Source organism: Monodelphis domestica, chromosome 8 (assembly GCF_027887165.1).
Source record: "Monodelphis domestica isolate mMonDom1 chromosome 8, mMonDom1.pri, whole genome shotgun sequence".
Taxonomy (NCBI): Eukaryota; Metazoa; Chordata; class Mammalia; order Didelphimorphia; family Didelphidae; genus Monodelphis; species Monodelphis domestica.
The window spans coordinates 98,432,868-98,458,929 of NC_077234.1; the positions used below are offsets into that span (position 1 = coordinate 98,432,868).

General features: G+C 40.2%; 1 protein-coding gene and 1 long non-coding RNA gene across 4 annotated transcripts in view; one reads left to right on the forward strand and one right to left on the reverse strand.

The window, feature by feature from the left end:
* Nucleotides 1–24,588, forward strand: part of VWA8 (von Willebrand factor A domain containing 8) — a 463,626-nt gene extending 439,038 nt beyond the window's left edge. For all 3 annotated transcript variants that reach the window (XM_016425025.2, XM_007501527.3, XM_056807819.1), the window contains 5 exons: nt 9,467–9,592; nt 11,585–11,743; nt 19,226–19,321; nt 20,153–20,391; nt 23,327–24,588. In XM_016425025.2, the coding sequence (XP_016280511.2) occupies nt 9,467–9,592; nt 11,585–11,743; nt 19,226–19,321; nt 20,153–20,391; nt 23,327–23,435 (729 nt within the window). In that variant the 3' untranslated portion in view covers nt 23,436–24,588. The remainder of the gene's footprint in view (nt 1–9,466; nt 9,593–11,584; nt 11,744–19,225; nt 19,322–20,152; nt 20,392–23,326) is intronic.
* LOC130455879 (uncharacterized) lies at nt 15,393–19,265 on the reverse strand. The gene is made up of 2 exons (XR_008914082.1): nt 19,154–19,265; nt 15,393–16,009 (listed from the first exon to the last, which is right to left on the reverse strand). It is a non-coding gene; the product is annotated as an uncharacterized LOC130455879 (long non-coding RNA).
* Nucleotides 24,589–26,062: the final 1,474 nt, after the last annotated feature.

The following is a 26,062-nucleotide window of genomic DNA, read 5'->3' on the forward strand; positions in this document are numbered from 1 at the left end:
TTCTAACATTGTGAGCTTAAGCCCTCTCCATGAATGCCTAATCAGAATAGCAAACAAGTTTAAAGAAAGCTGCCTTGTATTATGAGCTGAATCCCAAGACACTTAACAAAAGTATGCTTTTTCCCACACTTGATCCCATTTTCTTTATTTGATAGTGAATTGCTCTACTTACCCGCTTATGAAGTGACTATGCTAGTAAGAAATATATATTCAGTAGAATTTTTTAGCACTTTCAGTGGATTTTTTAGCCTTGATTTTTTATAAACTAAGAAGAAACAATATACTAATATTTCAGAAAGTTGCACCTATTAGACACATAAAAAAGACCATCCCACCCATGAGGATTACAAGACTTTATGGTGTGTGAATTTGCAGCAAGTGCCATAAAATAATCATAATGGTCACCCACTTATAGATGGGTGACTACAGGTAGATACAGTCCAAGAGTTTACCCAAGGTTTGATAGCTGAATAAAGAATAGATCTGATTCTGGAATATACTTTTATCTAATGGTGGCCTTCACAGTGGATACACATGGTCTAGGCGGGTTCTCCAGATGGCCCACAGGCTGGTCTTCAATGGGTGTCACGGAAAAGCCTGGGCAGATTAAGGAATATTCTCCACTGCAGATGTGAAAAATCTAACAATAAGAGTAATGACATCCGACATGTACCCCTTTGAAGTGTGCAGAAGACTCCACCTATGTGTGATCTCATTTGAACCCCCTTACAACAACCCCATGAAGTAGGCTCTCCTACAGCTATTAGTCTCTCTTTGTTACAGATGAAGAAAATGAGACTTTACATTGTTACAAAAAGGAGCATTTTCCAAGCTTACTCAGCGAGTCTCTGTTCTCTTCCACATTGGTGCTCCCTCCAACAATGTACATTACAATTCATTCATATCTTCCCATCCCGAACAGCCTGTGCCCTGGTCTTCCCCTGAGTGGCTCACCATCGAGGGCTCCAGGAAGGGTCACAAAGCACATCAGTGGGCTTCCTTGACTTCTATTCACAGCAGATGGCTACCAGTTATCATGCAACCAGTTCATATTTCTTTTTGGTCAGTGGTTATTTGAGAACATCCTTTACACTGTTTCTTCTGAATAATTCTTTATACTGTATTACTTTATAATGTATATATTTATATATATAATTATAATGTATATAATATAATGTAGCCAACTTCTTCACTGTCTGATCCTTTACTTCTTCAGAAATCGTGGTATTCCTCCAAAGGCCATTACTAATCATTTACAGTTTCCTAAGAGACATTCAGCTTGCCCTCCTTTTCCTATACTCCATTTGCATTAAAAGTCAACTTTTAATGACAAAAGTCAACAACTTACATATTGAGCTCTATAGACTGTTTATCCAATTCTATATTGTAGACTAATTAAGTATTTTTCACCCATCTAGTTTTTCCTATGTGTTCAATTAGGCTGAACTCTTTAGAGTGATTATAGATCTCCTTTAGGATTTTCCACAGTGATCCATGACCTGATGTAATCAGAACAACACCATCCATAAAAAACATTTTGAGAAACTATTTACAAGGAACCATTATTCATGACAAGTGGCAAACAGCTGTGGCAAGAATCCATCTTCCTATTTTATTCTTCACTATAACAATCACATAGTCATGGAACAAAGTTATATCTTTCCTGAAATCTTGTGTAATTTTTATATGTGCATGCAAGATGTCTTGTGAAAGGAAAACTTTCAAAGAACCATTTTGTTCTACCAAAGAAAATGCTTTTATATAATTAGCAAACAACAAGCACTATAAAATCTTGCATTCTCTAAATCATTCAATCATGATCATAAAGATGTCATCTACTGTGAAATATCACTTACAGAAGGCTACTTGTTACTTCTAATACCCTCATCAAAAATATACCTTCAATACACATGTAGAAAACCCTCACAGAAATTTTATATTGATGAGAAAATAATTATAACAATCAGTAGTTACTAATATTCTCCAAGTCAAATTTTTTGGAAGGCAATAATTATGGTACAATAATTTTTCCCCTCCTCTTTGCTAGCCCTATTGTCCTTGATGGTAAAAAAGAACTTGTTATAATATTTACAAATATTTTGCATTTTTCATCCATTGGTTGCCTTCCTTCTCGTTTTATCCTTCAGTGGCCTTGAAATGGATTTGTTTAGTTGAGTCTCTTGCAAAGCTTTATCTATATTAGGAAGCAATACCACTCATGATCTTCAACTATTCTTCTCCATAAGATTTTACAAACAAATTTATATTTGAATTCTAAATATTATTAAATTTATATTCATTTCTGTTGACTGCCATAGCTATTCTTGACATAGAGATCAAGTGTTTGCTAACTATGGTGGTTTTTAGGTTCTTTTTATTTGCTCATTATGGCAGTTGACTTTTTAATTAAATTATATGAAATTTTTATCCTTTTCCTCCATCCATTTCCCTTTTTTTCCATATCAGTAACTTATTTTAATAGATCAGGTTAGAGTTGCTTTATGTATGCCATATCTTTTTTCTAATTTTTATTCTTCCTTAATCTTTTGTATTAACTTTTATCTTTGGTCTAAACTGATTCAGAGAATTACTCCCTCCTCAATGACCAGGCATTATCTGCCTGTTCAAATATGATAAATTCTATATATTATAATGTCTTGGGGTGGTGACTACATCCAGGACTTCCCAGTTGTTTTCATGAAGAAAATACTTTTTGTACACAAGCGAGGGATAGAGAGTATCACAAAACATAAAATGGATCATTTTGATTATGCAAAATTTTAAAAATTTTACAAAAACAAGATTAATGCAGCTAAAATCAGAATGGGAGCAAGTAACTAGGAAAAATTTTATAGTGAGCTTTTCTGATAAAGGTCTCATGTATAGAATATGTTAATATATTATATATAATTCAATTTTTTAATAAGAGCCATTCTCCAATTGGTAAATGGTCAAAGAATATAAATAGGCAATTTCTAAAAGAAGAAATCCAAATTATCAATAGCAATACAAAAAAAAATTCCAAGTCACTAATTAGAAAATATTATCCATCATATTGGCAAAGAAGACCAAAAAAAAGAAAATGTTGTATCTTAGAGGAGCTACTGGAAAGCAGACAAATTAATGTACTTTTGGTGGAACATTGGTAGAACATTGTCTAGCCATCCTGGAAAGTGTTTTTGGAGCTATGATCCAAAAGCCACAAAACTGTGTATACATTTTGACTATTAGGTCTATCTATCTCCCATAGAAACCAAAGAAAGAAAAAAATGGCCATATGTACAAAAATATTTATAGCAGCAGTTTTTATGGTAGTAAAGAAATGGAAACTAAGCAGGGGAGGGGAAGAGAACAATTAGAGAATTACTGAACAAATTATGTTATATTCATATAATGTAATACTACTGTGCCAAAAAAAAAAGAAAATAAAGCAGTCATTTCTTCATGATCTTTATTACTTATTATTATTATATTTATTATGCAAAATAAGGTGAGCAAAACCAAGAGAACAGTTTATGTAATAACAATATTGTTGTAAAGACAAACAAATTTGAAAGACATAAGAAATTTGATCAATGCAATGCTACAACCTTATAAGACAAATGATAAGGCATCTTTTGACAGAGAGGGCAAGGGACTTTGAGTGCAGAATGAAGTATGTATTTTTTTAGATATAGGCAATGTGGGAATTATTTTTCTTGACTATACATATTTATCATAACATTTTGAGGCTGCTGTTGTTTTTTCAAAGAAAGGGAAGGGGGGGAAGAGAAAAGATATCTTTATTTTGAAAAAAATTAAATTATTTTAAGAGAAAATATTCATGAAGTAAAATCATGAAGTCTCTGTATATTCTATAAGTATATGATCTCTCTCATTCCATATTCCTGAAGCATATTTTCCAATATATTTTCACCATTCTTAGCTTTCTTCACCTTTTCATTGAAATTTCTACTTATCACAGTATATGTTGATTCCATTTAGAAGGTCTAATTGAGCTCTTCATAGAATTTTTATACTTTTTCATCCTCTGAAACAGATGTTGAAACATAAGCCGCAATTATTTTCATGGTGGTCTTTTTGCAAATATTTATTTTGAATACTGCAATATGAGAAGGCCAAATGTCCCATGAAATGATGTTTCTTATTGCCTTTGGATGCATGATAAAACCAATTCCACAAATTCCATTATTTGTCTCTCCAAGGACACTCTGTGATCCATCCGTTCATAAGTCTAAAACTTTTCTTTGTCTTTAATTTCATTTATAACAAGCTTGAGGGTCCTTTGCTAGGCCTGAAAGGGCTTCATAAAAACATCAAATAAGCTGTCAAAAACCATAGATCTTTTTATTTAGCATATTTAAAAGAGGGTTACATAGACAAACCCAGAAGAACAGGAGGCAGGGATCACAAGGGAAGCCACTCCCGTCTTCCTCACTAGGACCAGGAAAAGGAGAGGCCACAGCCAAGATCATCTCCATGGAACCTTGGAGATGATGATCAACTGAAGAAAGTGTGAGTCCAGGATGGTCTCCTGGCAGGCAGTTCCCAAGATTTGGCGTATGGACTTTGAGGTCTGTGCTCGGGAGTTGGTCCAGGTGTTTTATAGGGGGGCTGGCAGGCCCCATTCACGGATGACTTTCCTCCTCTACAGTCCCAATAGAGAGACTCAGGCAGCCAGGATTCCAGGAAAGAGGCAAAGTAAAAAATTGTTCATTTTTATAGATCTAAAATTTGTGTGATTCTTAGTGTTGCTGCTGTTGGGTCATTTCAGTTGTCTGGCTCTTCATGACCCCATTCTTGTTGTAGAATGGCCAAAAGGGGGAGAATAATATACAAGCGAGGTACATTTTGTATTTTTTTGTTGTTGTTGTTGCATGGATTCTTGTAGTCATCACCAAAATTTATCACCAAGCATCTTGGCACCTACCTGGTCAGCGGGTCCAGCCCACAGAAAATAGGTCCAGTCGGAGAGACTGTACTGAGAACATCTTCTAGCCTGGCACAGGCTGCAGATCGCCTGCCAGGGGAGCCTAAGAGCCCAGCCCCCTCCCCTACCTCAGGGACGCAGGGGCAGGACTACCGGGTGTCTGCAGACCCAGAAATCTTGAAATGGTGACTTCCTTAGAACAAAGTGGAGTGCTTCATCGCACAAAATCATGTCACCTGGAGGAGTCCAAATCCTGGCATTCTCCAAAGCCCAGCTCCAAGATTACCTCCTGGAGGAAACTTTTTTCTATTTATTCAGCCCCAGAGTAATGCCTCCTTTCTTTCAATTGGCTGGAAGCAGGGCATCATTCTGAGTCCTAGGACAGAAAAATTAATTAAATAAGACAAACTCTCCATTGAGTAGGTATATAAAGCACATAGACCAAAAATCACAATGCAAAGGAATATAGATGTTTAATTGAGATGCAGACCACTTATAATGTGAAGTAAAGGCGGGGAAAGGATCTTTGCAACTAGAAGATCAGGGAAGGTTTCCTGGAACAGGTGGTTTTGAACTGGACCTTAAAGTCTGGGCACTATGTCAAAAGGCAAAGAGGAAAAGGGAGGCCATTCAATCTATTTTTAAAAAATGCGAAGACAATAAACACAGAAGGACCACAAAACATGAAATGCACTAGCAAGTTTTCTAGTTTGTCTAGTGAGAAGAATATGCCATAATAGTGGTCATAGAGGAAAATGGTGCCAGATTAATGAGATTATTGAATGCCAGAAGAAGCAAAATTAAAAAACTTTGGTATCTAACAGAGAATTATTGAAGAATATTTAATAGAAAAACAGCATGTACATAAATAAATACGAAGAACAGATTAAAGGGAGAAGAGAAAGACCAAAAAGTAGTAAATTCATAATAAATATTTGCTTAATTGAATTCATTCACTTGGATGGTGCAATATTATTTTAGAGTTAGTGTTCTTGTTGATTCCTTTAAGATTTTTAACAGAGTGCCTATTTTATATGTGAAAGGGAAAAAAATACCCTTTTTCAGGGTCTGCACATTAGGAGAAGGGAATTAAAATATGGCCCACAGTGTGATATTCCAGGTCACCCTTTCTCATTTTTGTTCTCATTCCTAAACTCAAAATCCTTAATGTGGGAGTCATCCTCATTTTAATTCAGTGAGCTTTTTATTAACTGTTCACTCAGGGCAAGACTGTTTAAAAATGGCATTCTCTTGTTTCTGAATGATGAACGAAAAAGCATTCTTTTAGCATTTACCGTGTGCCAAGTTGAACTGAGAGCTTGACGGACGCAGAGAAGCAGAGAGACTCTGCACTCAAGTCTCTTCCATTTCAGTGGCATGCCCAGGGAAGGGTGTTTTGGTCTGGGAATTTCTAGGAATGAGGAGTGGAATAGTGACCTTAGTTTGTAATAGAACTCCAGAATGGCCAAAAAGGAAACCTCAATAGTTCTTAGCGGTGAGTAGGGGAGGAAAGGAGGGTGGCAGGTCAGAATGAGGGGGCAGGGTGCCAGGGAGTCCAGAGCTGAGTCTCCAAGCTCAGCCTGCTTTGGAGGATGGGACAGGACTGAAGCCTTCTCTACGTCAGCTTCCAGACTGGGCCGCCTCATATGTAGTAGAGAGAGCACTCAACTAGAAGAGAAGAGCCCTGGGTTCTTCTCTCAGTGCCATAACTTTAGGCCAGTCTCTATATGGGCTTCGTGTCTTCATCTCCAAAATGAGGGCCTTGAGCTAGGTGATCTTGAATGGCCTTTCCAGTTATGACTTCCTATGACTGCCTAACTCCGTCTTCATGACTAATTTTATAAGGAAAGTAACAAGATTTCCAAGAACATTCAGGAAAGACCAAAGTTAGTCATTTGTTGTGGTTCTCAGCCGCTGTATGTGACTAAAAATCCTGGCAGTTTCCCTTGAAATATTAGATACTTTTAAGAGGCTCCAAAAGTTGTTTTGAATTTTCAAATTTTATTCAATAATACCATCAACTATAAAAAGTGGGTAGCAAAAAAAGTCCTTTTTTTTTGGTATCATAAAATGTTATACTGCTGGTTTATTCATTCATTCTTGTGCAGATACAGCTAATAAAATCATTGTAGCAAATATTTGCTTACTTACTCTACCAGGAAGATTAGGTTATATTTTACAATTCTGATAGAAGAGGGCATGATATTTTGTTTTTCACTGAGAATAGTAGCAAAACCGCTTCTCATCTCTCAAAGACAAAGAACATTGTTGAGAAAAGTATGCCAACATGAGTAAAGTAACAATACAAACAAGTTATCAGTATCACAGGTAGGTATCCCTCTTCCCTTCCCCCCCTCTCTCATTCTTATCCTGGAATCCCTAGTTCCCTTCCAAATTCAGCTCAATACCAGCTCCTACATGAAGCCACTCCTCATCTCCACTCCCCAGTTATTGATGCGCTCCAAAATTACTACCATTTTTTTGTACATTCTTTTATATAGACTTTGTATTGGCTTATCTATGTATATGTTGTCCTGCCTTCCCCTGCCCCACTTCCTAAAGTTCCTTGAGAGCAGAAACTTTTATTAGTTTGTGTATCCATAGCACCTATTACCTTTCCCAGAATGTAGCAGATATTTAATTGATTGAGCTAAAGATAACCACCTTTCCATGTCATGACCTTGTCATGGCCCTCCTTTTAGAGCTAAACAACAGGCCAGAATGAATATGGGGATAGAGTGGGTGTCTTGGAGCATCCTTTTCTTTCTGAAACATTATGCCTTCTTCCCTTTCCAGTCTTCTTCCATCCACTTGTCCTCCAGCCAGAAAGTCCATTTCTGATCCTTGAACACACTACTTCTTCTCTTCTTTGGGTCTTTGCAATAGATTATATTCTCCACATCCAGAATATTCTCCCTCTCGATCTCAGTCTTACAATCCTTGGCTTCTTTTTGGCCTCAACTCAAAAGCTACTTCCTTCAGGAGGTATTTTCCGGTCCCCTTGGCTGCTAATTCCATCCCCTCCTAGGTGACTTTCCATCTGCTTTGGATTAGTCTTATGAATTCTGTCATCTCCGCCATTGGAATATAAGATCCTTGATAGGAAGGACTGTTTTTGCTTCTGTGTCCCTAGCACTTAGCACAGTGTTTTACACATAGAAATCCATGAATAAATACTAATTTACTGATTAGTTCTAAGTAATTTCTCCATAAGCTATGTAAATTATAGTGCTCATTGTGGTCATCCTCATAATTTTCACTGGAACATGCTAGAATATATACAGTCAGTGGAAACCTTGAGTCACCTGAAAGGTGACCAAAAGGTCACCCTTCAGCCAATCACTCATCACACACTTTGGTCTGGTGCCATGTTGCAAACCTATAGCATATGTGATGGAGAGGGCCACTCCCTTCCCCCTCTCCACACATGCCTAAGGACATTTCTCACATGACCAACCCCTCTTCCCAGTAGCCCAATGGGAACACTTCCTCCCTCCTCTGACTGGGGTAAGGTGAGAGGCTCATATGTAGCCTAAGGGTAGCAGTTTGGGCATTCAGTCTCTAAAAGGTTCACCATCACTGGTCCAGTGTTTTCCCTCAGATACCAGACCAGCCCTAGAGCCTTTAGGACCCTTATATGTACCTTGACGCAGGCCCAGGTTATTTACTATGTTCTTAAACTATTGTAAGAACCATAAAAGCAATGAACAGGACACTCTGAGCCCAAAAGCAATAATTCTTTTGGACACCCCATTTATGCATGTTATAATTTTACATTTAATTGAGTTATGTTCACTATTATTCAACTATCATTTTATTCTGCCTTTCATGGGAAATTATTAAGTTATTGTTGCAAATTACTTCAACATATTATTTTCAATTATTGGATGATATTGAAAAATATCTTCAGAAAAAAAAATTCCATATATCAGTTAATGTAATAGAACAAACATAAACTCAGATCACAAAATAAGCTCATACCACTGTTTTTAGCTGTTGTCATTTTCAGGATAAGTCTTAGAGAACTTCCAATTGTGAATTATTTTCTTAATGGAAGAACTCTTAGTACCATGACTTTGCTATAGTTACTCATAGATAATTTTAATAAGTTCTTGCTTTTTTACTTAATAAATTTTCCAGGAGCAGTATGACAGAAGACCCATAACAAAAGCTTCTCTATTACATCTCTCATACTGTGCATTTCTCCAGGGGTTCATTTGCATTCTCTTTTCTAGTTCATGTGTGCCTTAAATGTTAACATTTCATCATTCATGTTAAAGTACCATATGTGAAAATGATTAAAAACTGACAAAATCATCAGAAAGAACATGGTCTTTGTCAGTAGGAATAAATCTCACACGGAAGAAGCCAATCCACTTATGAAAGTGTTCAAGTTTCAGTGAGTTAAGCCAAGGTGAACATCAGTTATTGAAAAGGCCCTGTGTGTGTTCTATCCTTTCCCTCCATGTAAAGATGTAGATGTATGTCTGCACAGTTAATTAGGACTCATGGGGCATGTATATTTTGTCATTTTAGGCCAAGGGTAAAGAAAGGCAATGGCTGAGACACCAACCTACTGGGGAGTTGGATGATGCCAAGATAATCGATGGCTTGACTGGAGAAAAAGCCATCTACAAACGTCGGGGAGAAATGAAGCCGGAAGTAAGAATTCAGTATTCACCAACCTGAGAGATGATGGATGTTTCTGTGTACTGATGGAGTCTTGTGTACAATAGCTTTATTTGATGTTACCTATTTTGACTTTTCTGTTATACGTTTGTTTTTTTAAGTCTTTTTTTAACCCTCACCTTCCATCTTAGAATCAATACTGTGTATTGGTTCTAAGGCAGAAGAGTGGTAAGGATTAGGCAATAGTGGCCAAGTGACTTGACCAGGGTCACACAGCCAGGAAGTATCTGAGGCCACATTTGAACCTGGGACCTCCCGTCTCTAGGACTGGCTCTCAATCCACCAAGCCACCTTGCTTCCCCTGTTTGTTAAGTCTTCATTGAAAACTTGACTGATAAAAATATTAAAAGAGTCTTTTTCCTCATTTAAATATAATCATTATATACAAATTCTTTGATAGGTTTAATGGATAGGTCACTGGATTTGGAATCAGGAAGTCCTAGATTCAAGTCCTGCCTCAGATCCTTACTAGCTGTTTGACTCTTGGGAAGTCACTTTAACCTTGGTCTGCCTAGGTTTCCTCATGTATAAAAAATGAAGAGATTAAGTTCAGTGGTCTCTAAGGTCCTTCCAATCTCTCCACTTGTCATAATTATGTAAGTGGTACAAGCTCAAAAATAGGCAACGGTGGGGAGAAGCATTAAGCTGCCAAAAGAGATCCGTGATTTCCTATATTCATGAGTAATCAGAATTGCTGCATGATCATTTGCCATATTAAAATATTGACTCAGAGAAGGTAACTTCATAGTTTGGGGAACTCTCATTTCTATGTCATTGGCATGACCACAGTTACATCTCTGAGCAGCTGTTTCTCTTCTCTGACTCACATCATGGTAACCAAATATCCTTAAAGGAATGTTTGAAATCATTAGTGGTTGATCATGGAAATGTATGTGGCCACTGTACTTAATTGAGGTGAATCACACCCATTTTTGAGAGAACATTAACCATTGAGCCAAACTGCCCCTTCCTGGCAGCCATTGTACTTGAAATTCCTTGACCGTGAGATCATAGACTAAGAAGTAAAAGGAACTATTTCCTTAAATTTGCTCAGTCTCTTCTCTGTAAAGCTTTCACATATGTGAGCAAGTGTTCAATGCCAGATTAATTTGGAATCGGTCTGTTAAAGGAAAGAGGCAACCTCATGCCTTTGCACCTTGTCGATTAACTTGTAAGAGTGCAGAGTTCAACAGGCTCTAGACATTTCACGTTTCAGTTGACGTCGTCTTTAGTATTATAGAGAAAGGAAGAGAAAATAAGCAATTCAGCCATTGGAGATGGGCAATAAGACTGAGTACGGAGAAAAGAATCACTCATGTATTTTTCTTAAACTTTTTGCCAGACCACCTCTTCAAACAGCCTTGTTTTGGAATTCAGACACATCTTTTGGCATATGGGAAAAATGAATTGGGGGTGGGGAGGAGTGGGAGGGAACCCTTTGTGCCAGGGATTGTTAAAGCAGATGGGGGGTTTTCCCCTGAGGTAGTTATACCTATAGCCAGAATTGATGACATTGAGGCATTCATTAAGAAAGAGGGAGGGTTTTTTTTACTATTATTATTATTTTCGGGAAAGTTATTAACTGCAATAGACTAACTTTACAAGGTTAGTTTGGGCCCTCTTTGAAATACTCTGCTATTCCAAAACATTCCCATATGGCTGCTGCCACAAGCAGATGTCCAGTATTCTTTTACTGAGCAAAATCTGCAGGAACCCTTTTACCTGGGCTCAGTAAAATCTAAGCCGCAGGTAAAATTGTTAGCCTGTTGGCCCTCCCAGCAAAGATCTGGTGCTTTGGGAGTTCATGTTCTCAGATGATGTGAAGGAGCAGCATTACTCCTAGAGTGATCTGCTCACCCTGGATGCCCCACAAGAGGCACAGGGAGAGCTTCCTAGTCCAAGAGAATCTCTCCTTTGCTTAGAGCTGGGGTTTGTTTGTTTGTTTGTTTGTTTGTTTCCTCTCAGCTTGGAAATCCCCAGGAGAAACCCAAACGGCTCAGGCTCTTGGTGGATGTGTCTGGCAGCATGTACCGTTTTAATGGGGTGGATGGTCGGCTCGAGCGCTCCATGGAGGCTGTCTGCATGGTCATGGAGGCTTTTGAGAACTATGAAGAGAAGTTCAAGGTAACTGAATATGCAAAGGGTTCAGAAAAGAATACCAGGAAAGGAGCTAAATGATAATGCATCATCGATCTGCATGAAGCAAGGGGAAAATCTAGTCTATGCATTCAATAGTGTGAGAAAGCTGATTGTTTCATTTTATCTATTTCTAAGCATCAAAAAATAATTCCACTGAGCAATTAGGGCACAAATTCACTCTTCAACAAAAACTGCTGGGAAAACTGAAAGACAGTGTGGCAGAAACTAGGCATAGAACAGTATCTCATACCATATACCAAGAGAAGGTCAAAATGAGTCATTTAAACATAATGGGTTTAGGGAAGCAGTATCAGATTTATGAGTAAGGAAAGAGTTCATGACCAAACAAGAAATAGAGAGCATCACATGAGGTACAATGGATAAATCTGATCACATTAAATGAAGTTATTGTACAAACAAAACCAATACAGCCAGAATTAGAAAGAAAGTGGGAAACTAGGATCCGGTGGAGTGGTTTATATCAAGTTTGTCTGATGATTAGATTAGAAATTAGATTAGAAATCTCTGATTTCTGACATAAAGGGACATGAGCCTAAGTTATAAAAATAAACATAGAAACTAATTGATAAGTGATCAAATGATACGAATGGGCATTTTTCAGAAAAAGAAAACAAAACTATCAATAGCCATATGCGAAAATGTTCTAAATCACTACTGATTAGAGAAATGCAACTTAAAACAACTCTCATGTACAACCTGTCAGATTGACTAACATGACAGAATAGAAAAATGACAAATGCTAGATAGGATGAAGAAAAATAGGGACACTAATACTGCATTATGGTGGGATCCTAAACTGGGCCAGCCATTCTGGAGAACAGTTTGGAACTATACCCAAAGGTCCAAACAGCTGTGTATACCCTTTAACCAGCCAATCACTAGTAGGTCTGTATCTCAAAGAAACCAAAGGAAAAGGAAAAGAACCTATAGCTACAAAAATATTTATACTCGCTCTCTGTGTGGTGGCAAAGAATTAGAAATTAAAATATACCCATCAATTGGGGAATGGCTGAACAAGTTCTGGTATATGATTGTGATGGAATACTGTTGTGCTGTAAGAAATGACAGCAGGGGGCAGCTGGGTGGCTCAGTGGGTTGAGAGTCAGGCCTAGAGATGGGAAGCCCTAGGTTCAAATCTGGCCTCAGACACTTCCCAGCTGTGTGACCCTGGGCAAGTCACTTGACCCCCATTGCTTGGCCCTTACCACTCTTCTGCCTTGGAGCCAATACACAGTATTGACTCCCAAGATGGAAGGTAAGGGTTTAAAAAAAAAAAGAAGAAATGACAGCAAAATGATCTCAGAGAAACCTGGAATAATTCATGTAAACTGATGCAAAGTAAACAGAACCAAGAGACCATTATAAACAGTAACATTGTAATGATAATCACCTATAATGATCCACAACAGTTCCAAAGGAATCATAATTAAAAGTTCAACAGGCCCCAGAAAAAGAAGTGATGGACTCTGAATGCAGATTGAAACATATTTTTTTCAATTTCTCTAATTTTCTTGTTTTGTCTTGTTTTTGCATCATGACTAATTTGGAAATGTTTTACATAATTTTGTTTGTATAATGAGCATTGTGTTTCTTGCCTTCTCAGTGAGTGGAACAGAGGGTTGAAAGTAGGAGAGAATTTGGAACTGAAAAGAAAAATAAAATAGCTTCATCATGTATCAGAGACCTAGTATACTTCCAGCTTTTTATCCTCTGTAAATCTGATAAATATATATATATATATATATATATATATATATATATTTGTCTTTCTCTTTTAAGAAAACAACCTTCTGATAAAAGATTGAATAGAGCAAGACTGAGATAGAAAGAGCCAAAGTATAACGCAAAAAAAAATGAGTTTACACTTCAGGCTGTAAAAGAAAGCCCCAATTTATTTTTCAGTCTTCAAAGCCTATCATAAAATCTTTTCCCCACTGCTTGTCTCTGAACTTATCCCCCAGGTTTTTTTTAACCTGTGCTTAGCTTCTGAGAATCTTCTGGGCAATCACACTTCATAAAGTAGCTTCCTCCCAGCTGAGGTTAAGAAGACTCAGTTGTTGGGGTGGGTTAGTCAGTTGTTTTTTTCCCAAATGCACACTTCAGACTCGGCCTCTGCATTTAGCTGCGCCTTTCAAGCCCACCCTCTTTGGTCGCTGCCTGCCTTTCAATCTTGCTTCACGTTCCTCCCCTCCCCACATCAGCACAGCACCATGATGGGAACGTGCTCCCTTCTGATCTGGGGCCTTCGGGATCCATTAGTCCCTGAAAAGACCAGATGTTTGTGGGTTAGATTTTCACCATCCTCCATCTCCAGACAGTCGGTGTTTCTGTGTGTCTTTAATAAGATCCGACTTCAGGGTGTCAAGTCCATGACTTTATCACTCAGACGCCACTTGCCCCTCGTCTAAACCTAGCTGCAGTTACGAGTCTTCTCCCGAAACGTGTTCTTATTACATTAACAAAATTCATGATCATTGGCTCCCTTTGTAATCCTCTGTAATTTATTTGGAGAGTTTAAAAGCATTATTCTGAGGCTAAAGTCTTCCAGGCTCCAGAGGGGCTGATGACACCAAGCTGGTTCCGAGCCGCTCCAAACGTAGCCACGCAGGGCCTTGGACAGCCATAGAAGCCAGCGCCAGGCCTGCAGTCAAGATAGGGTAGGAGAGAGCAGAGTTTGTGCCCCACTGAAAGAGCCTTCAAGAGTCCAGGACCAACTTCGCTTTACAACAGCATGGACGCGAAAGCAGGGTTTTAGTGAAGGAAGCTCTATGCAAGCAAACAAATAATTTCTTTTTAACAGTGAGCTATAGGCCTAAATTGAATTTATAATTTGGCTTTCCCTCCTTCAAGGAGAGGTCTGTTTGGTCTTTACACCTAACACACGCTTCTTACCTATTATAAGACATTCTTTGACTATGAAGCAAACATAACACTGATTAGAAAAGGGAAATTCACAAATCAAATTCAGGGGATAACTATATATATGTGTATATAGGTACACATATGTATGTTTGTATGTATATATGAATGTATAAACATATGTACTACTCTCTGCTGGTAAAATTTCCATGAATTCTTCCTTGAATTGAAACTCAGCATTACCTTCTGACTTGCACCAAGAAGGTCAAATTTACCAGGAAAAAAAGGAAAGTATTAATATAAGTCTTCAAACTGAAGTATTCTGAAATTAGCACTCATTGTATTATTAAAGTAGCTTATTATTCTGTCTTGTGACCTCAGTGCTTCCCAGTATAACGAGCAAAAGATGAAATGACTAAGGAAACAAAAGTCTGATCTTCTGAGCATATCCATTTCTTAAGTAATGCATGCTAATCATCCAACAGATTAGACCCAAACCCCTTCCTCAGGTTAGGGCTGGACCCCAAATACCAGGGGGACAGACTTTTCTTTCTCCCAGGAAGGGCTTTTAATTTCAATCAGCCAGAAAATGTCTTTGTAGAAGAACTTTCCACCAAGACAGCTTTATGCAGTCCATGACTTGGCTATTAAATTATTTTTCTTTTTTTTTTAATTACAAATTGTACAAAACCAAATAAAATAAGCATTTCCACATACAAAGAAAGTGTACATAAATGAAACCACAAATCTCTTCAATGTTTAGCTTACTTTATTTAAATACATAATAAATCATATTCACAAAGAGACAGATTTTATATAAAAACAATTCACCAGATAAGGCCAATTAATGAAATGAGAAAAATACAGCATTAGGTAATCTGATTTCTAATTGGATGAAAGATGAAACTTTCCAAGTTGGGAGGGGAGAGTGAACAGATACAGTTTCTTGGAAAAGAGGTATTTCACTCCTCCCTAAGTATCCAGACACAATTAAATGAACATGGAAACAACTAATTGATCAGTATAGGATAAGTTCTCAGATAAGACACATGGCTTGCTTAAGATAAATAAATGAGAAAACTCCTTACATCCATTTTGGATCTGACTGTCCTTGGTTAAGGGTCCCTAGCTGGATAAATGGTCCACTTTCCAGACATGCGGGGCTAGGTTCAAACAATGCAAGAAGGTTTTCTCCCAATTCCTGCAAATGAATAAACTTTTCTCCCAAGACAGAAGTCAGACTAGGCCCATAATTGAATAGAAAAGGAACAAAGCTAGCTTCAGAACTGCATCCCAAGATGGCGTCCATGTGGTTCATTCAGTTCCCATCATTAACCACTTGCTGGTCTTTTCCTTTGACTTCCTCACCATCTGTTGTAGAAAATTACAAAGGTCATATTCATTAAAAAAAATGTAGTTTCTCAGAAAAAATTGCTATCTAAATTCAATAGTTTATTTAGTGATGACAATGCTGTTAATAAGAAGATGTACAGTTTGAGACTGTTGTTTTTTCATTGAGTTTGCCACAGGGATGAATGAATGGCAAATGGAGGGAATATTGAATGAAAAGAAGCTAATTTGGACACTTTTCCTTACAAAATCCTTTGGTGGATTTTCAAATGACTTTTGTCAATGATGTTGTGGTTCTTAGTATTAGATGTTAGGTTATCATCTAGATTATGGCTTTTATAAAAAGCTTAAAGTTTTACATATACAGTAACACCACAGGCAAGTTCTACAACTGGAAGTGCTTTGAACTCCTTCCAGGCATTTCCTTTACTCTTGTCACTAAGCAATCACACATTTGCCTGCTGGAAGGTGGGAAAACAAAGCTTCTAGAAATCACTTTATAGACCTGTTCAGTCACTACTCTGTGGCCCCCAAATAATAAGAATAATAATGGGGATAGAGACCTGACCTGGGATTTTATTAGTATTGGGAACCCTTGGGTAAGGAACCTCCTACCACTGTATGTTGGCACATTCTCTGAAACTTAACACCCTGGTGTTGTTTAAAGCACTTGAAGGTTAAACAATTTGCCATGCTCACACATCCCATACGTATCCAAGGCAGGACTTGAACCCAGGTCTTAAGACCAGCCTTTTATCAAGTACACCCATAGCTACTACTGCTACTACCACTACTACTACTACTATTAATAATAATAATAATATAATATTTATATAGTATTTTAAGATTTGCAAAGACAGAGAATATCCTTCTACAGACAAGAATTCCTGGGACCACAAAGGAAAATGTAGTTTTTACAGTAGAATGTTCCCCACCTATTTCTAGCTCTTGGATTTTCTAGGTGGCAGATAAAAATGATGGAGCAAATAAATGTTGTAAAGATGCCTCCAGGGCAAAGTCTTTGTGACACTATAAAAAGTGAAAGATCCAGGTATCTGGCTATTTATTTGGTCCACAAAACCCCTACCAAATGGTTTGGCTGATTTTTACAACTAGACTGGCTTCTTTTTTTTGGCTGCATTGGCCAACAGTTCTGGCACTGGGTAGACACCGATAGCCTTCCTCAGTGAAGGAAATGAGCATGTGGGCAGACTCCAGGGAGCCAAGAAGTTTCAAAGGGAAGAGAGTTTTGCATAGCTTCATCTAATGTCATCTGAACAATAAGGATTTTAACTGTCAGCTAAAAGGAAGTAGAAAGCCATATTCATTTATAGCCCATTTACTCTCATCCACTGCAGGAAAACCACTAGTATTTCAGGGAACTGATCGTGTTTCTTCACAATGAGCAATGGTCTGATTTAGCAAATTACTTCATCAAGTCCTACAAGATAGACAGTCTGCCTGGCACCATCTTGGAGCCGTGCCCTCTAGACTACAAACAGTTCCTGCCAGGGCCACCAGCACGCCTCTGAGATTTTGTCACCTAGTTAGTGCTTAATAACAAGATTTGGGATGGACCCCCCCATCCTTGGTCCCTCTCATCCTCCCTATCTTTGCTTTTTCTCCTGCCTGGCCTCAGACACTTGCTAGCTCCACGATCCGGAGCAAGTCATTTGACCTCTGTCTGCCTCAGTATCTCCATCCATAAAAAGGAGATAAGAATAAAATCTACTGCCCAGGGTTATTGCGGGGATCGATCGGTTATTTATTAAGTACCTCCTGCAGGCAGTTTCAGTTGTGTCTACTTCTTCATGAATCCATTTGAGGTTTTCTTGGCAAAGATACTGAAGTGCTTTGCCATCTCCTTCTCTGGCTCATTTTAAGATGGGGAAACAAAAGCAAATGGGGCTAAATGACTGTAAGACTGAAACTAATATCCAATAACTCCAAGAATTATATTTTATAAGATTATTAATAATCCTTTGAAGTAAAGGAAATAAAACAAAAGTAAAAGCCTGAGTAAAGAAAAGCCTTCCCAGCAGCATTAGCGGGAAAAGAGAGAGGGGGGCGAGGTTACACACAAACTTCATCTCCAAAATGTAAGGACTTAACATGAGAACAAAAGTGGGATGCTGGGAATTGGAGGCCTGAGGAGCAGATCCCAATTACACAAGACCTACTTAGAGTCATACTGCTAGTAAGTGCCTGAGGCCAGATTTGAACTTGGGGAGATGAGTCTTTCTGCTTCCTGGCCCAGCACTGTGCCATCTACCAGCCCTTTCAAATGTTCTTGAACTTCACTAAAATTCATGTTGGTCACTCAACCAGCATTTAAGTACATACTTACTTGTAACATTATTATATCCATATACCAGAATTTGTTCAGCCATTTCCTAATCAATGAATACATATTATACATATTTAATCAATTTTAATTATAAATAAATTTTATAAATACTGTTTAAAAGTACTTCTATGAATATTTTGTTAAAGACCATGTCATACCCTACATGTCTTTCTATCTCTTGTACCCTTGCACCTAGTAGGGACTTGATAAATATTTGTCGATCGATATTGATGCTTCTTAAATTTTTTTATCCCAAAGTTGTCTGAAGGTGCCCCTAACTTCTCACACTTAAAATAACCAACCAAAAGTTATAGTTGCCATATAAGTGCCTTCACCTAGCTAGCTCCACAGGACTCATCATAGAATCACAGACTTAAATGAGAATTTAGTTGTCATTTAGTCCAATTTTCTAAATACATGAATTCTCACTCTGTATTCTTGACAAGTACCTGTCAGCCTTCTGTTTGAAGCCCTACAGGAGCAGGGAACTCATTACCCAATCAGAGCTCATTCCCCTTCCTAATAACTATAAAGATTAAGAAATTCTTATATTGCACCAAAATCTACCTCCCTATAAAATTGTCTTCCAGATCATGTATCTTCAGAATTTTGAAGATAGCTTTCACATTTATACATATTTCCCACATTTCCTCTTTTTCAGGCTATGTATTCTCAGTTCCTTCAATAGTTTTTCCCTAAGCCATAGTTTTCCCATCCCTCACTAACCTTACTATCCTCTGGATGTTGTTGACTTTGTCACAGTTCTTCCTAAAAGATGGTACCTAGAACTGAACACAATGTCCCAAAAGTGAGATTACCTAGTTTTGGATTTGCTGGTGATAGTCAAAAGCACGTGTGAATTTCTGACTGTTTGATTCTCTTGTGGGCAGTACGATATCGCTGGACACTCTGGAGATGGTTACGTTAAACTGGTTCCACTGGATAAAATCCCCAAGGACAATAAGCAGAGACTTCAGATTCTGAAGGTAAAGACATTTTAAGGATACTTCTCTGTTCTGAAGACTTCTGTAGATCTATAGAAAATGTTTTTAGTCACTAAAAATACAAAATGAGGAAGAAACGTGAACATATGAACTTTTTGATTTTCCAATGTTAATGCACCACCCTAAGGGAAAACCCAGAAATGTACTTCATCCTACCCTGAGCCCCCAACAAAGAAAACATACAGTCAAAGTCATGAGTCCTTCTCCTACTTTCAGCTTACTATACTTAGAACTCTGTTTTTGTGACTTGTGTCAGGTTCTAAATCCAGTTGGTAGCGTGTGCATGCTGCTCCTGAAAACGTCAGGAGGTTCTTTGGAAGGCGTGGAGGGGAAGGAAGAAGAGAAAGGGAATTCCTTGTTCTGTATGCCTGGGCAAGTCACTAAGCCCAATTGCCTAGCCTGTACCACTCTTCTGAATCTATCGATAGATTCCAAGACAAAAGTCAGGGTTTTAAAAAGAAGAGAAGGGGAAGAGGAGATGCATTGGGTTTTCTCTTGAGGTCCCTTCTGCATCAAATGTTATCATTCTAGGAATAGCCTCTAACCAGAAATATAATGTGCAAATACTTGGAAAACCAAAACAGACAGAAAAAGGAGTCATTTTCTTCTAGCCCTATAGCAAGATGGAAACTATTTAAGTGCTCAGCTTTATATCATGTAACCTCTCTAGGGTCTCTCCCAATAATAGTACAAGCCGATCCATCCTTAGTCTCCATGGGAATAGCTGAAATACCCCCACAGCTGCTATTGAAAATGTCCTTTACTTAAAGGAGCTTCTTCACCAATTTTTGGACTCGTATCTTCTGCTTACAGACAATGTATGCCCATGCACAATTCTGTATGAGTGGAGACTCTACATTAGAAGCAACAGAGCATGCCATCAACGAGATTGCCAAAGAGGATGCCGATGAGTACTTTGTCATTGTCCTGAGCGATGCTAATCTGGAACGGTATGGCATACCGCCGATGAGGCTAGCCCAGATCTTGACAGCCAACCCTCAAGTCAACGCTTTTGCCATATTCATTGGATCTCTGGGTGACCAAGCAGCAAGGTATGTGTCCTTATAGAATCAAGCCCCGGAAATGCCTAGGAAATGTCTTTATTCATCGAGGAATGGATTGCTGCCATCAGGAGCAACAACAAATAGCCTTTGTCCAGTGTCTGCCATATGCTTGACACCTTGGCAGGGCTCTAAGCCTCCTAGCTCAACTGACTTCATGAAATAGTATTTAAACACTTGCTGTGTGCAAACTTCTCTGCTAAATACTGGTGGAGATACACAGATTAAAGGACCTTCACGGGCAGATACAGCACATAAACAAATAAATATATACAAAACAGAACCTATACGGGTGGAAGACAGGGACAAATTGCTGGTAGAAGACATTCTCACAATCCTCAAGAAATGTATGATCGACTGTTTAAATACAACATTCTAGCTACTGTCTTAACAAGAAAGAACAATTTACAAATTAATTTGTTCTTTCCATTCACCGTTTTCACACAAACACATCAAATTGTGTGTTTAACTAACAGGTTGTACCTCTCTTAAAAGCCCCTAATGGCCATTAACGTAAACTCTTCGATTTCATCAATGTAGCATTTTGTAGAAGATGGTCCTCCTTGACAAAGTTAACCTGCCACCTCTGCCCTTGATTCGTTCTGTTCTCTACAACTTTACAGCAGATAGAGTACTGGATCTGGAGTCCAGAAGACCTTAGTCCAAATCCTGCTTCACCCAGGATAACTAGTTGTGTGACTGCGGACAAGTCACTTTGTCTTTCTATTAGTTTCCTTGTCAATAAAATGGGGATGATAATAGCACCTACCTCTCAGGATTGTTGTAGGGCCAAATTATTTAATATAGGTAGAGTGCTTTGTAAGCCTTAAAGCTCTACATAAATTATTATCATTATTATTAATTTTCCCACTTTTCAACCTGAAAAAATATAACACCCATCCCTGCCCCTCCAGGGTTATTATCAGTGACTTCCTAATGGCTAAATAGTAATGTTCCTCTAAATGCTGCTCTTCCTTACCTTTACCTTTCCACAAGATTTGATCCTATTGACCATGTCCTCCTTTGGTAATTCTCCTCCAGAGACACCACTTCCTTCTGGCTCTCGTACCTCTCTCATGATTGCTTTCCAGGCTCCTTTTTTCTACTATGTAAGCATAGGAGCGTCCCACCCTCTATTCCTGCCCTTCATTGATTGCCCAGCTACAAGGATGATTTTGCCTTTCATTGTGACATCTGTGCCCAATTCTCTATCTCTAGTTCTGTGTCCCAGACTCCCATCTCCAGCTGCCTGCTGGACTGCTAACACCAGCAACTCAAAATGTCCAAAACAGAGCCAAAGCTGCCATCTTCCCTCTGAAACCTACCCTTCTTCCTACCTTTCCCAGTTAGGTTACCAGCTATGCTCCTGCCACCTCCCTCATCCCATATTTCCAGCTACCAAGCCCTACTGATGGTGGCTCAGAAATATCTCCTTTGTCTATGTCCCCGCCATCGCCTCTAGCCGCCACAGCTGACCCCTTCCTGCAAGTCTCCTTCCCCTCCATTCCAATAATCTCACCTGTCTTCCCACTTGCAGGTTCTCTTCCCTCTCATTCACACCTCACACCCCAAACACAGTAATCTTCCTAGGACACACCCGCATCAGCACCCTCCCTGTTGAGAGATGTCTTTAATTCCATTACCAGACTGCTTTCAAGGCTCTCTAAACTTGGGCTCCAGCTCTGCCTTCTGGGAGCTTTACTTCACAGAAGCTGAAAACCCAAAGGGCTTAATGGGTCATCTCACACCCACAAGTGTGCTAGGGGCCTGTGGATGCCTGATGTCCCAGCCTGTCCCAGCACTGGGGCTTTATGCGTGCCACCCTCCATCCCTGAAATAGACTTTTCCTTATTTCCTCCTCCCCATCATTTCCTATTGGAATCCTGTTCTCTTCCAGAAGGAGTTCTTCTAATAATCCCAGCGGCTCCTCAAATGCAGCATAATGAAATGACTAAAGATAGGGCTCAAAGGACCTGAGTTCAAATACTGGCTCTAATAGATTCTTAAGCTTTGTGAAGTGAAATGGTCGTATCCTTTTTCTTCTTCATCCCTATATCTCCAGGACCAAGAACTGTTGCCTTTCACATGATGTGGTGCCAAGCAAATGTTCTGAATTAAGTTAAAATGAAATGTTTCTCTTTCTAAGCCAAAGTCACCAGAGACCTATAACCAAAATAACATATATCTATGTTGTTTTATACATTATATATGTGTATATAATATATGTATGTGTGTGGATGGATAAATAGATATTTATATCCCTTCCTCACAGCAGCTCTGGAGGGAAAGTGGTACAAGTATAATCAACCTCATTCTAGAGGGGAAGAATCTGGGTTTCCCATGGTCATACAGCAAATAAATATCCGTGGTGGGATTTGAATCGAGCTCTCCAGACACAAAAGTCCAGTGCTCTCTCTGCTCTGCTAGGCTACTTAGTAGCAGATGGAAAATGAAAACTTTCTTTTAATCATTATACGACAAGCAGTAGCAAAATGACCTCTGAATTGGAAGCACAGCTTTTCTGAATGGTTACAAATCCTGAAAATAAACTCCCTGTGGTCTGGAGCCCTCACTGCCACTGCTAATGGAAGTTCTCTAAGGAGGGAATGTCAAACAACAGAAATGGTGACCATAATAAATGAAAGGAAATTCTTTGAAAGAGGCTCATTGTCTTCCTGAAAAAACTCTTCTGACCACTTCCCTCCCCCCCCCCCCCCCATTTTGGTGATTCCTCTCAGTCCTGCTTTCCCAAACCCTTTATCCCTGGTGACAGCTGGATGAATGTCCAGGGCTTGACCAGGTATTAGAAAGTAAAAACTTCCTTTTTTTTTTTTAAGAAACTCTGAAGACTCTGAGCTGATGAGGGGGTGAAGGAGGGGAGGCCCAATTTGCCTTGGTAATGTGCTTTCCCATTCTAAACCCACAGGCTTCAGAAAACTCTCCCTGCTGGCCGCTCCTTTGTCGCCATGGATACCAAGAAGATCCCTCAAATTTTACAGCAGATCTTCACTTCTACCATGTTGTCCAGCATTTAAGAAGGCCCCCGAGGGCCCTCTGGCTTAGCCACTACAAGAGGTAAATGAAAGCAAGAATTTGTATCCCTCCAAAAAGGCCTTCCTAAGATAGAGGGGATACCAGAACATCTTCATCTGTGTTTTCCCAGGACTCTAAATAGGCATTATTCTCCGTCAAATGACCCAGGTGTGGGGCTTGCCTATTATCATTTGCAGTCGGAGAAGTGAGGTGGCAAACCCATCTCTCCCCTCCACAGACTGGGAATGCTGGAAACACAAGTCATTGGCCAGGGCCTAACCTGCCCTTGCCTAGTAGCTCCTGTCACCCATCTCCTCACTGGGCTCTCTGTGGACCATAGAGTTAGAGCCTTCGTGGGGAACTGAAACTGCTGCAGAGAGAGTGCTGAGGGCATCCTAGAAAGGGCTGGGCTCTCTCCCTAATTCCCTTTTCTTGAGCTAAGCCAGAAGGACCCCAAAGACCCTTAGATTGCCGTCTCTCCCCACGGAGAGTGGAATAGTTGACACTACTAGCACTTCCCTATGAAATAGGCAAGACCAAACGCCCTCTTCCCTCTGCTACCTGGGGGAAGGGAGCAGGAAGAGAATAGCTAATTAATTCGACAGACACTGGTTCTCTGCCTTGTGATCTTTCCCCATTTCACTGGTTCTTCCCCAAAACTCCTTCCACGACTTCACTGAAGTATACAAAACCCCAAACTAGTCATACCTGTCTAGAAGAAAAACATGATTGCAGGAGACAGTTACTAGGAGGAGGGGCCCCTCCCCCAAACAAAAAGAAAGCTACAGATATTACTCAAACTAAAGGTACCGGAGGCGCAGAGGCCCAGAGAAGGCCGGGCACCTCTCCTGGGGCAGGCGCGGTGTTGGCCCGGGTCTCTCCCGGCCTCATCACGGACTTGTTTCAGCTGGTTGGCTCCTCGGCAAGAGCCGGACTGACCCTCAGGAAACAGTCTCAGCTCGCCACTGAAGGGCGAGTGCTGAGCCCGAGTTGGGGAAACAAGAGCCCAGAAATGATATAAGCTCCAAACTGACTAGGAACTGAAGTGGTGTCGCTCATTCTGTCTTCTTAATTAAGCCGGAGTACGGGAAGAATGACTGGCCGGCGTGTTCCACCCTCCATAATTAACTGCCTAATAAAAAGCAATCCCATTTCTGGTGTGGTTGTTGCTGTGGTTATTGCCGGACCCCGTGGCTGCCGCCGTGTCCAGAGGAGGGCCAGATGTGAGCCTCGGGATGTGTTCTGAGAGGGCAGCAGCCCGCAGGCTGTGCGGGAGCTCTGGGGGTGCCGCTCCTCTGCTGGCTCTCAGTTGCCCCAAGGCTTTTCCCTTTCCCCTAGAGTGAGCAGGGTGGCCTTTGGAGTCCATTCTCTGCGGCCTCCCTTTGAACTCTAGCTGGGCCCCCCTTCCCCACAGAAGGGACTTCTGGGGCAGCAAGAGGGGGGTCCTCCCAGGCCTTTTAGTTTAAGCGGAAACTGCCCTGTGACCCAGGGCTTCTAGCTTCAGCCATGAACTTTGCTTGTGCCCATGCGGGCGTCCTAGGAATCTAGCCTCTGAGCGACTAAGGCAACAGCCGGGGGGGGGGGGGGGGGGGGGGGGGGGGGGGGGGGGGGGGATCTAGTCTTGACTATTTAAAACCAGCTAAGCTGCAAAGCTTTCCCCAGGCAGGTCTGCCCCCTCTCTTGCCTCCTTGGAAATCCTACCTTATGGAGAAATGGCTTCTTATTTCCTTCCTGGGGAAGAACTGGGAGGGGATCATTATTTCCACCTCCGCAGGCCCCCAAGGGTCTACACTTATTTCTGAGTGGATGTCCTTATAAGCTGAGGCAGAGGGCTTGCCTATTGTCAACCGGAAGAGTAACCCTCCAATGAGGCCGCGCATTCCCCAAAGGATGGAAAGATTCACTGTCCCACGCACCAGGGATGGGGGTTTGGGGGTACGAGAGTAGCCCCAATATCTGCCATCCCTGAAGGCTTTTATGCCGCCGCCCCCCAGTCCAGCGGAAAGCAGAGCCGTAAGACGGGCATGAGAAATACTGCCTGAGCTCCCGCTAGATTCCGCGTGAGTCACTCCTTACAGCAGTTTCCTATGAAATGTCAGAGGTGGAGAGCCCTGTTGTGGTCCCCAATAGTTTTCTGAAAACAAGCGGCCAGACTTGCAAGGCCCAATTTCCATTAAAAGGTGATTTTACCCATGCAATAGCGTCAGTGTTGGTGAGAGAAGCACCAGGGGAGACGGAATATGAACTCTGGAGTTCGGAACTGCTCCCACGTCACACCTATCCAGGCACAAAGTCAAAGAATTGCCGGGAGCAGAGTGTGAAGGCTCGGAGGAATCGCAAATAGCCCTATTTGTGAAACTCTTTTCTGTGGGGAAAAAAAAAAGCTACCAGAATGAGTCACCGAGTCATGCCTGTCCCTGGCCCGCTTCGCCTTCTCTGGGGTCAAGCCCCACGGAGGGTTAAATGTCCCCACGTCATCTGGCAAACCGAGCACAACGGGCTATTTTATGACAGCATTTTAAAATTCACTGATTTTAAATTGGCCCACACAGTGACATTTATGGGGTGTTTGAAAACACTTGGGTAAAAAATCTTATTTTCTACCAATTTAAAGAAAGGCTTTGCTGGA